Source organism: Grammomys surdaster, unplaced genomic scaffold (genome assembly GCF_004785775.1).
Source record: "Grammomys surdaster isolate TR1022 unplaced genomic scaffold, NIH_TR_1.0 843, whole genome shotgun sequence".
NCBI lineage: Eukaryota > Metazoa > Chordata > Mammalia > Rodentia > Muridae > Grammomys > Grammomys surdaster.
In genome coordinates, this window is record NW_021605262.1 from 172,205 (window position 1) to 185,075 (window position 12,871).

Sequence of the window (12,871 nt, forward strand, 5' to 3'; positions counted from 1 at the left end):
CACCAATAAACTACTATGTCACATGGTCAAGCCATTTAGAATTTAGTTGTGGTATGAGGATAAATTTTTCTAATATAAAGCTTGATCAACTTAGGGCTAGGTAGATAGCTCAACAGTTAAGAGCAAGTATGCGCGTGTAGAGGACCCAGGTTCAGTTCCCAGCATGTGCACCTGGTCCCTCAGAATCCCCTGTAACTCCAGCTTCAGGAGATCTGACGGTCTCTTATCCATACATGCATACCAATTCAAAACTAACCCTAAAAAATAAAAAAGAAACAAAGTTTGACCAACTCATTTTCCCTTTCTACATTGTGTTTACATTAAATATTGTAACTTACGTTACATCATTTGCAATATTTAGGCTATCTCATTAATAATGCATCAATCCTACATTCCTTTCTAACTCTTTAAGCAGCCCTTTAACAAAACACAACCGGAACTATTTCCTCCGAGAATAACGTGGGTATATGAATAGACTGAAAAAATTTCAAACAAATGAACGTGACATCTTTGTAAGCATGTGTGGAGTTTGTTGGAGGCTTTGGCACATGTCTTTTCCTGACTAATTGCTCACAAGCTAGGACATGCATTCATGCTTATTTCTATTACTCGTGATGATGTATTTAGTTATGCGAGTGTAGTATCACAGATAAGGAAAGAGCAAACTACTCATTGATCAGTAGTATACTTCTTAAATGAATATTCCAGGTCAGAGGATATGGATGTTAACAACAAGGGTTAGCTATGACCTTGATACGCTTGGCTTAAGTGATGTGTTTTACCGAATATTCTCTCCATGGGCTGGGCTGGCTGCTTGATTATGAGGCTTGGTAAATGTTATTTAACTGTATCATGAGCTGTTATCTAAAATGAATAGCCTCTCTGACCAGTGACCGCTACACTACATCCGCTGGGCTGGACTGAGATGCAGCCAGAGACTCTTACAGGAAACCGCAATGTCCTTCTATTCTGAGTGGGGAAAGTGTTTCATTCTAGATTCTTCTGTAGACATACTTCCTGTTGCCCATTTCTGTCATTTTACTTAGCAACAGTATCACTGCACATATAATGAGTTGCAGTGAAGTCTCACTGGAAGAGGACATGTTCGATTCCAGTATGACTGACTGATACCCATGAAAAGGAGAAATGTCTGTCCTGAGAAGTTCATACAGAGTAGAGATTGTTACATGGACGTCAGTCCTGCTCCTACTGGCCATGGTTGGGATTTTTCTACCCAATACTACCAGGGCACATTACAAAAATGAAGACTCCAAATAATTAAGTTTTGTCCTTTCCTTTTCTCTAAATGTTAACTCATAAGACTTATCATTTTCCTTCAAAAAGGACAGAGGTAGAGCCATTCTCTCACTAAAATTCTCACCTCCTTTCTCAGTGGGAGCTCATATACAGAATAAGACAGCACACTTGAGGGATGGGCCCACAAAGAACCGTCATCTCAACTGTGGACCAAATTTCTTTGTAAGACATTGGCAGTTGGTTAAAAAACGAACTAATCCATGCCAAGCAACTCTTCCCAGCATGAGTAACCGATATTCATAGGTATAGTAAAGGGTGTTGGGGAGCCATTCACAAACAAAATTGAGCTCAAGGGAAGTATTTAATGAAAAGGAAAGAGTTGAAAAATAGAAGAAATATTTTTTTAATCCATATTCTGCCAGAAATTCTAGAAGTTTCTGTAAGTAAGGTCAAGTGTGGTCTTAGATAGCTTGGGATCATGTCTTAGTTAAATTTCCCATTTATGAACCTATAGAGGATGACGCTCAGCTGATGAGTCTGTTGAAGTGGCAGGAAGCTATACGATAGAAATGAGACCATAGCAAATGAAGGGCTCACATAAATGGCACACCGCATACTTCGGGGGTTTCTTCCAGGATCCTACTTAAACGTATGATGACAGGATGATTAAACTTTCACACAGAGATGCCTACAAAGGCACCCCTAAAGATCACAGGGTGAACAGTGTCACAAAGGGAATCTCACCATTTTGAGCGTAGAATTATACATGATTATAAATTCAATATAAAACCATTAAAAATAGGTGGAAACATGAAGCACTCACATGCTAAGGCACTGTACTTTCTCAGCTATAGTAAATACAACTAACAGGTTTTGCAAACATTCTTGAAGGAGGGAAAGCACGCCGAGAGTTTGTTCATCTTCACGGTGATGCTGTGAGACCCACCTTTGCAATTTGATCAAACTTCCCGAAGAGTTCATTCAGCATGTGGACCAGTTCGCCAGGGGAGCAGTCGCTTGCAAGGCGAGTGAAGCCAACGATGTCAGCGTATAATATGCTGTGGAAACAGGTGGGGTAGGATAATTTAAAAGTCTATATTACGTTGTAAAATCAAGTCTTGGCAATTTCCTATTAGAACAGTGTAAATGCTTTGCATGTGATATTTTTTAGAAGAAACCTGAGATTTCCTGGACAGGAAATACATAAACCTTCCACTAAATCCCAATTGAAATATTTTTCAAGTGCTGCATTTTTAAGGGGAGATGAGGAGTTAGTGGGGAGAAACAAGCTGCCGCAGCATTCTGGTCAGCTCTGGGTCTTTACTTTTGTCTTCAGTCCATCCTCCTGGGTGCTGCTGCCTTCTGACTCTTGTACCTCGGGTGGCCAGTGGAATGCCCCTATCTGAACTGTCCTGTGGCTCACAGTGTACAAGCTCCTACAGTAGAAGCAGAAGAGAAAGCCTGTGTGCACCAGTTCAAAGAAAATAAAAAGAACAATAAAACGAAGCAATCATCTTCTTTTCTAAAAGGGGACGGCAGCCACGTGATCCTGCATCATTTGATACTTTCTCAGACTTCAGGCAGAATGTTGCATTTAACAAATACGGAGACAATGAGTATCCAAACATGACTTGTTAAGGGAAACAGCCAAGGGCTAGAGGAGAAAAGGCACATGCACGCCAGGAAATGAGTGACCAGGAACTAACTCTGTGGTTATGACGGTGTAGCTCCGCTCCCACATGTGCAGATGAGTGGAGGCCACTGCGAGTCACTACAAAGCTTAACCACTGCGCTGTGCTAGTATGTGGCGTGCACTCTTTCCCATACAATGGCACAGTCCTGATTTTCATGATGGCCTTATAAGGAAGCCCAAACTCATGCCTTCCTTTTGACCGTTAACACAGAGAATATGCTATGGCTCGAGATGCATCATGAAATAGAAATGACTACTGTTTTATAGAAATTAAGGCTATTAAACCAAAAGCAGGAAGTAGGAATTGGCAAGCCTATGGAGACATGAACCCATTGTGCGCTGCTGTTGAAAGTGTAGGGGCCACAGTCGTTTGCTACGGCACATACGATAGTAGCTCCTGACAATTTTAACCCTGAAACCAACAGGATTTAGAGCTTTAATCAGGGACACAAGCAGCTATTTGTATGTGGCGGAAAGTTCCCTTCCAATCTATTTGCAGCAGGAGGCCTGTGATTGGATAAGGAAAAGGGAGGCGGAGCTAAGGGTGGCCGAGACAAGGAGACTGGGGAATGAGGAAGGCGAAATGGCAGGGGACAGGACGTTGGCCAGCACGCCTTCAAGTAAATAGGTAGATATGAAATCTAAAGGTTAGGAAAATTGGGATAATTTTCTAAGTTGTGTGGGCATCTTGTATATTGAGAGTTTATTGATATATATAAGTCCATTGGTTAACCTGAAGCATCTGGAGTTTTGATTTACTGGGTTACTGGAAGGTGGGACTGCCGACTACCGGGGGATTATGTCTATGAAGGAACTAGTGGCTCCAGGGACAAGCGAACCAGGTCTAGGAACACAGCAACCGATCGTTTTGGGGGCCTAGAGACAGAGGCGACAGAACCATCCTGGACCTGAGCAGTGCTGGCAGTAGTGCGGGAACATAGCCATAGCCAGCCGGATGCCTCCTTTCTAATACCTCCTGCTACATTTGTATGTAAATGTCAAATTTGCTTCATTTCTGCGACAGGGAGTAGAAACAACTCCAAAGTCCATCTGTGGATGTGTGGAAAGAGAAGATGTGATCTGTGCATACATGGAATATTAGTCAGCCTTGGAAAGGAATGACATTCCAGGATATGCTGGACTTGCAGGCCCTATGGTGAGTGACACAAAATGGTGGATGCTGCATGATTCCATTGCGTGCTGCCTAGATGATGCAGCCCTACAGATGGCAGAATAGCTGCTGTGGGGTGGCCTGGAGTATGTAGGAAGCTGGTGTTTAATGGGGATTGGGACCCCGCGTACAATGAAAAAATAATCATGGCAGTTGGAAAGCACCTCCTCCCATGGCACTGTTTCCTTAGAAGTGGTTAAACTGTAAAACATTGGGCCTATTTTACCAAAACAAAAACAAAGCTATGTAGTACCAATCATCCTTGCTGCATCCAGATCAGGACAGGATGCTATAGCCCAAGCTATGGGTTTATCCAGGGCACAGATGTGTTCTTCTGTTTGGTGAATAGGAACAGAAGTGACTTCTGCAGGCTTCTGGAAAGGCCGGCCTTTCTGTGGTTTTCATGAGCTCTCAAACCTCTCCTACTTCCCTCTGTGATCCCTTTAGAGGCAGAGATGGCCGAGGATGAGCCATGTTCTAAGAGGAGGGATTGAAATTGCTCACTCAGAGAAAGAACACCTGGAAGAACTCTGGAAATGGAACATGTGAGGGCAGTGATGCTCTGTCCTTTCTATCTGCCAACATCCACAGCTTTCCTCGTGATTAAAACCGGAACTGGGCAAAGCAACCCCATGGCAGGCTGGTGGTAGACTTCATAAGCTGGCTTGGAGTTTATTTCGCAGTAGAGAAGTGGAACGAGTAAGCAGAGATTGTGATACAATGTAATCATGCAAAGGTAAATCATGTGAATGTAAACCATGTAAAGGAATCTTGAGGCTCTAAGGCCTCAGCAGGGTTGGGGGACAGTCAAACCATCATTACTATAAAGATAACCCTGGCAGTGCAACTTGGAAGCAGGCACATTATTGGAGCCTGGGGAAAGTTTGTGCCAGGAAGCAGTGGAGAGACATGGTCCAGCACAGAAGGAAAATCAACTACATTCTGGCTAATTAGATGCTGGCAGGGAGCATCCAGGGAGAGACAGCAAAGCAGAAGAGCAGTTCCTGGGTGAGCTGTGTTTGGGAATCCAACTCACACAGATCATGAGCTTGCACAGGAAGGAGACCACTCAGCTTTGTCAGGTTTTGCTGCTGCCTTAAGTCACCCACTAGGTGAATGAGCACAGGATGTTGTGTTGAGTTCCATGTCTTGCAAAGGCTTCTGGAAAGGCCGGCCTTTCTGTGGTTTTCATGAGCTCTCAAACCTCTCCTACTTCAGTCTGTGATCCCTTTAGAGGCAGAGATGGCCGAGGATGAGCCATGTTCTAAGAGGAAGGATTGAATTTGCTCACTCAGAGAAAGAACACCTGGAAGAACTCTGGAAATGGAACATGTGAAGTTCCAGAGAGTGGAGAGGCACAAAGGAGTCGTAGGAGTAACAACATGACTCATTTATAGAAGATAAACTCAGAGGAGAGAAGAAAGAATCAAGAATGTAGCAAGATGAAGACAGATGTGTTCTCTGAGTGGGAGCCCATGGTTAATGGGGTCTGCACACCTGTCTCGTCATTGCAACAAAGACATAGAAGAATCACACAGAGCTGGGGACAGGAGGAGTCAGAGGAGACATCTGTGTGAATCAGGCTTGGTGGGGGTTATTACCCAAGGTGATAACTTGAGGACAAAAAAAAAAAAAAAAAACTAACCAGGGTATAGAAAAATCCTCTAGGTCCTGAACTGTGCCAGAAGAAGGTGGTTTCAGACAGGAAGATACATACGATTAGGCAACAATACATTCTGTTTTGATTTTGCTTTCATTTTTCAAATGTTGTGTCTCTGAGTGTTTAAGAACTGTTAGGGAAGATCCAGGGAAAGGCAATCAAGAGTCGTCAGAAGGCAACCAACAGTTGCTATCTTTATACTGAAAAATTATTAGTACTTTTATTAATGCTAGTAAGTGTTATTAGTGGAGAATAAATTCCATGTCTAGTGGAAGTCAAGGCAGAACCAGGAGGTAACAGTTAATTTTTCTGGCTTTGCCTAGATACCCGGCAAACGAGTTCCTTGTACTGGCAGAACTGAACTGCCATATTGTGGGGATGTCAGTTCAGACCTCTGATCGTGAGGACTAGGGGAGCTGAGGCCTCAAGCTAATAACCCATGTGAACCATGGAGGTCACAGCCGTAAACAACACCCGGCCTGCAGTTTCATAGCACAGCCCTGAACATCTGGATAAGTATCTAGCCCACAGACATGTGAGATGCTTATGTCTGTGTTAGGCCACTAACTTTGGGGGTGACCTGCTATACAGAAATTGACAGCTAATACAGATGCCGTAAAGGCTTCATCAACTGCTTGTGGTTCCCAAGTTGTCCATAAAGATGTTCAAGGATTGCTCACAGAAACCACCTTTTCCTTTACAGTCTTTGATTACACAATAAGTAGCTTAAAATTAGCTCCTGCAGTGGGAAGGGACTGTAGCAGTTTATGCAAGGAAAGACTGGGAAGAGGAATCATTGGAACAGCATACCCCCAGATACCAGAAATGAATTGTCTTATTTCTTTAACTTTATAGATGAAATGCTTACACAGCCAAAGGCAAACAGGGCTTTTAAATAATTTTATTGCTTAATGTGCCATGACTTTCTTCAAATAGGCTTAGTTTTTTTCCCATCACCCATCCAATATTTCTCCTTTAGTGAGAAACACTGTCCGTAGACTGAGTTTCTTATTGCTCACATGCTTGCGTATATGCTTGCATTACTAGATCTGTGCACCTTTTTGTAAGATCTGATGCCAAATGAGCTATGGTTCTGAGTTTCTGTAAAGTGCATGTTTCATCTCTGAGTTTCAAAATTTTGATTTAAAACAGCTGGCCTAGGAGACAGTAGCCTGTGACGAGAGCCCAGATTTGGAGAACAGACTGGGGCCCAGTTCTAGCACATGTTCAACAGACTGTGGTTGAGAGCCAAGATTTGGGGAATAGGCTAGGGTTCGCTTCTAGCAGATGTTCAATTCAATGTATCTATGGTCCTGTGCATTCTGAAGTACGAGTCAAGAGCCTTCCCTGATGAACTAAACAATAACAAATGCAGCCAGGTATGTGCACAGAGGATTGTGGGGACTGCCAATGTGAACAGAAGGCCTTACATCAGCACAGTGAGTGGATGAGAGAACAAACTCCCAATAGAAGTACTTGGGGCAAGTCAGATATGGAAGGAATATCAGCTATGTGGTGACTTAGGGGATGGGGATACAGGAATGAGTCTCCTTTCCAGCCTGAAGTGAAAGGCCCTGTAGTTCTCCTTCTGCATTCAAAGGTGATAGAGGCTTCATACATCTTTCTTCTTGGCTAGACTCCCACAGTGTTAGCTTGCTGGCTTCTGAGTACTATAATTCCAGGAATGACTCTCTGGAGGATTCCTACTACAACGTCTGTCTTGACAAAGCAGTTACTGCCATGAGAAATACAAAAATATGCACACCCCACCCTGTGGCCTTTGTCTCTGCTTGGTCAGACTCTGAAACAAAGTATCCCAGCCTCCCTGGAATGCACTGGCTTCATGGAGGTCCTTTTTCCAGGAAATCCATCTGGAAGGGTTTGCTACTATGTCCAAAAAGCTAAGGGCCACTCATTCTAGTTATACTGCAGTCTGACTATGGTATGGGGGGTTCTCAGAAAAAGACCCCACAATCCACTTCATTTTCTCTGTTCCTTTCAGCCACAGACAGCAAGTCCACAAACTACATCTCAACCCAATGAGTGAAGTAGACTAAATTACATAATTTTAATATGAAGGTCCCGAGAGATATCGGAAGGGTAAGAGATGTGAGCTCCACTCTACCACCAAAGGATAGGAAATTATCGTAGGTTGTGACTCCCCAGGAGAAGACCACTGATTCCAGTGCCGTGGGTCTGCACGGGGCACCATACCTCACGTTGGTGTGTCGTTTGACATACAGGTTGTGGAAGTTATTCGTGTTTTCCATCTGTCCTGCTTTGGGGCCCTGCAGCCTCTGAATGATCTCAGCCTTCATCTCCATGGCGATGTGAGCCGGCAGCAAGGAAAGCAGAAGCCGTTCCTGTGCGGAGGGGAGGAAGGGGCAGCATGTGTCAGATGGATATGGAAAGGGCTGCCTCATTAGGAAGTCAATGCTCTGAAGAAAAACAAAAAACCCCGAAGTTTCCTACGGACAGGTCATGGTATTATATCCTTATTTATTGAGTTCTAAATAAGAGTTCTTCACCTGGATAAGAAAAGAAGGTATAGTTATTTCCCCAAGGATATTATTCATCAATTTGATTCTGAAATAGGAAAGCAGGAGTAATATTAAAAATCCAAAATACCAACAGACAATGTGAGATAAAAGACATTCATTTCACCTTCTCGTTCATGTGTGTGAGGAAGCACAGGCTTTATTGCACCTGGGAAAGGCAGGTAATAGTCCACACTCCCTAAAAAAGGGAAGCTAAGTATTTTCCAATACTTCATTTCCTCTATGATAAACACCCGCTATCCTCCAGCGACTATAGACTACTTCAGAAATGGGGTTAGTAGTTTGAGTTTCTGCGAAGCGCCAGCCATAAGAAAGACTTCCTGTGTGGTTTTGGTTTCTGCATTCACGAACACGGTGACAGCGAACACTAAGCATGCTTTCAGCGCTTGCTTACTTCTGTGTCGATCTATTTTTGTCAGAGTGATGTTTTCCCACTCTGGAAGGAAAATAATTATTTGGGGGGAAAAGAGTCACAGGAGGGAATCTCAGAAAGTTTAAAGTCCAAATAGAATCATTTAAATGTTAATCTGTTGCTTTTAAGACAAGCAGCAGGCTCCCCTATGTTTGCTTCAGCTCCTCCCTGTGGCTCTTAAAGCTGGTGTTTCTTTGGTACCTTGAGGGCTGCAGGGTAGACTCTCTGCTCTTGGTGAACAGGACCTGATGATAACAGTGTTGGATCTTAATAAAAGTGAATTTCTAATATAAGTCTGAGTTCAAAACACACGAATTTCCTTCAAATTTGCCTTTATCCACTTTTAAAGGCCAAATGTCAGAAGCTTTGCTCATTGCCCAAGACTCTCCCATCTACTTCCTGGGCAGGCACTGTGGCTTGTTCCTTCCCACAGTTTCTCTAGTTTCAGACAGTGAGCTCCTGTGCCTGCCTGCCTGCCTTATTTCCTGAGCATCCTTCAGAGGGTCTTAGGACAGCTTATGCTGTCACACTGGCAATTCCTCCCCCACCTCAGTCCCTCATCTTTCTTTCTCCAAACTCAGATCCTCATCTGGGGCTCCCTTAGTACTGCCCTCTCTCCATATTCTATAACCAAGTGTGCTATACCCCAAAGCCAGTCCTGCCAGGGACACAGACTCCGTGAGTGAAAATAGAGAATCAAATGTGGTGATTTTTCTCTCCCACTCCAAGTCCTATCTCACAAGTTACAATCCCTATTTTAAATCCAAAAGGTAGACAAATGACCAGCTTTTAAAAAAAAAGACGGACTGAGAAATATAGAAGATAAAATTTACGTGTTATGTAAAACAGGCACATCTCTTTTGTTGCGTTAACAAATCACTGAGGATTTAGAACGCAGTAAAATGCTTGGGAAAAGGATGTTGAGATGCCTTTGTGGATGAAGGCGCTGGCCACCGAGTTTGCCAGCTATGCGTGAGCTTTCTCTCTTGAGTGAACCAGGCAGACAGTAAGCATTCAAAGCCAATTCGCTTTTCAGAGAGAGCATAAAATACTTTCATATGATTTTTTTTAAATTTTCATGATTTATTTGAGGGTTACATACATGTTTACTGTTTATTTTTGTATCTATCCCACACTGCCCCTCCAACTCCCCCAATACCCTATCATGTTCTCCTCTTCATTTTTCCCGTTCTCTTTATAGTCGCCCCGAGTCTGATTATTGTTGTTTGCATGTGTACGTATGTAGAGCCGTGGACTGCAGCATGGGTAACTTACGACAGGCCTCTGAAAAAAAGCACTCTCTCCTGAAACAGTCATTGACTGCTAAGAGCACTCACATAGGGGTGAAGCTTCATGACCCCTCCTCCCATCCGTGCTGGATTGTTGGATTTTTAAATTTTTCTATTTCAGAATTCTCACATCTCATCATTTTATAGGCAACTGAATCCTATCAGGACAGCAAGCCCGTGTAATGAGCCGGAAGGTCTTTAAGTAGCGCCCATCCCTCCAATTTCCAACTGAATGGGGCCATCAGAAACCATCAGAGTCTTTAGCAGGGCTGAGCCAGGGGGCTCCATCACACACTACAGAGGGAGAGCTTGTCTCCTTTAACTCTGCCCTGCAACACAAAAGAGCTCAGAACCCACCCAGATGTTGGCCTTTAGAAGACACCCTCTTGGGGTGTGAAAAGGAGCTACCAGTACCTCCCTCTAGTTGACACTAGCTTACACCTCACCATGCTGTCAGGGCCATTCTGCACATGAGAGAAGGGACATCTTCCAGCGATTCCCCTGGATCTGCGCTCTAGTCACAGGACGACTGTTGCTGCTTCTGTTGTCTCACGATGCTTATTTCTCATGGGTACGTTGCAAAGGTCACTTCATACGAGTTCATTAGAACATATCACTCTGAATACTTACTATTTGAAGTCTTATGTCTATTTGGTTACCATTTTAATAAAGCAGCTATAGTGACTGCATAAACGGGAAGCGACTTTACGGCATAAGCGGCCCTTAGATGGGGGAAGATGTGGGTTCCAGTCTTTTTTGTTGTTGTTAACAGATGGCATGGGAATCTGATCTCCAATTTCATTGTGTAGAAACTATGCACCAGGAGACCTGTCTGTGACCATGCAGGATTTGGGCACTTCCTAGAACTGTGTTGGGGTCTTTGTAGAAGTTACCTTTTCCTATTCTGGAGACACCTATGTCTCTAGAACAGAGGTTCCCAGTGACTGGAATCAACTAGCCAGGCTCATGTCCCACCTCCCTTAGTTTCTATAACCTCCTCGAGTAGTGCTACCAGTCAGGAGGTTGCAAGTGGTAAACCATGAGCCTTTGAATGAAATTTAGATTTGAAATACACTATTGCTTTTGCCCAGATCTTCAGAGCAACTACAGAAGTGCAGGAATAACAAGAGAGGGCTGGCATGGGAGCAATGGCCAGCATAATCGTATCTGTGTGTGGGTAAGGTGGATTCCTTATTTATGGTTATTATGGCTATGACAAAACACCATGATCAAAAGGAACCTGGGGAAGAACAGGTTATATCCGGCATAACAGGCTTGCTCTTCACAGTATAGAGGACTGGAGTACCCTGTTCTAGATAAAACCAGTGTACCCTCAGCAAATCACAGTTCCCTGTCACTAAACATTAAGTCTTTTCCTTATGTGCATAACTTATTTTCTTATTAAAAACTATGATTACATACAATTTCAATTTAACTATTTTGACAACAGGAAAAAATTGGGATAGCTAACGCTCAGAGAGAGCCTATCATTAAGACAGAATCTAAATTTTCCAACATGGACAGTGGGTGGCTGTCCCACTCACTGTGATGTGTAAGATGACCAGAGAGCTTTTCAGAGAGCACACTGTGAAAACAGGTGGGAAGAATGAAATTACCGCTGGCACACCATCGCTCTCCAGCCAAATGAAGTTGGAGAAGAAAGTACTCATCAAGTCAAATTGTAAGTTACGTCTATAGTCACTGACGACAGTAAATTGGCATTTCTAGCTTGAGCTGTTTACCATCAACCGTCAATTCAATTCTCCAAAATAGAGCCTCTGGGGAATTGGAAATCACTCATCAGGTGGATAAATGTTCAGTTCTTACTGGGAGACTGTGGAGGTCCCCTGGGGAAGGCCACAGCTGTGCTCTGTAGAGCAGGGACAAAGGATGCTTAAGTTTCAGCCTGCACATAACGATGGCAGGCAGGTCTTGGGTGGGGCCGTGCACAGAATCTGGACATCATGGAACGCAGCACCAGCATGGAAGACTCTTTCTATATCAAGATCTCAGTCAGCACAGAGTCAAGCAGTGAAAGGCTCCAGACGGGAGCTGTTTCTAGATAACTCATCTCTCAAGGCCATTGATCCAAACACCACGCCATAAATAAGCTGTGACAGCCAGTCAACCCTGTGGGGAAACCGTGTGAGGACCGACCACACTCCTAGACACTGGGCAATAAAATGCAAAGCATCATGTCTGATGCCGAGCAGGTCAGGACACCAGGTTCTGGAATTCCCCTGGGAGAAATGGGAGTCCGAGTGTGAGGGTGCTGCTCACACGGCCCTCACTGGGAAGCAGAGAGGGATGAGCGCTGGTGTCTCGTGGGCTCGCTCCTTTGTGTTCAATCTGACACCTCAGCCTAAGGGGTGGTGCTCCTCACATTTCAGGTGAATCTTTTTACTCCCATTAATCCAATGTAGGAACTTACCAGCCACACCACAGTGTCTATTAGGGGATTCTATACTCTGCAACTTAGCAATAGAAATTAACCACAACATTGGTCTTTCTATGTGTAGCATCTGGGGCCAGCAGGCTCACTCTGCTTTTTCTTGCCTCCTCTTGAGGACCATTGGTATTATAGACAGTGAGGTTTGAAGTTGTACATGGTTTGGAACCTATGTGTGGTATAGAATGTTAGCCTACCTATGTCCAACAAGTACAAAGGGGAGACCATGATTCTTGGTGAACACTTTGAGTTGAGGACAATTCTACCATACTCTACTCTAGCTATAGAAATGCTTATAACACTGAAAAAAGGTGTGCACACCAATCCACGTCATTTACATACAAGTTTTTTATAGAGCTGTTCTGATTTGCTAGATTCTATG

General features: G+C 43.7%; 1 protein-coding gene across 1 annotated transcript in view; it reads right to left on the reverse strand.

Moving 5' to 3' along the window:
• The window catches only part of Adcy2 (adenylate cyclase 2), a 354,940-nt gene that overhangs the window by 104,135 nt on the left and 237,934 nt on the right, over positions 1-12,871 (reverse strand). Inside the window, exons 5-6 of the mRNA XM_028782705.1 lie at positions 7,996-8,144; positions 2,204-2,315 (exon numbers count right to left, since the gene is read on the reverse strand). Coding sequence (XP_028638538.1) covers positions 2,204-2,315; positions 7,996-8,144 — 261 coding nt within the window. The remainder of the gene's footprint in view (positions 1-2,203; positions 2,316-7,995; positions 8,145-12,871) is intronic.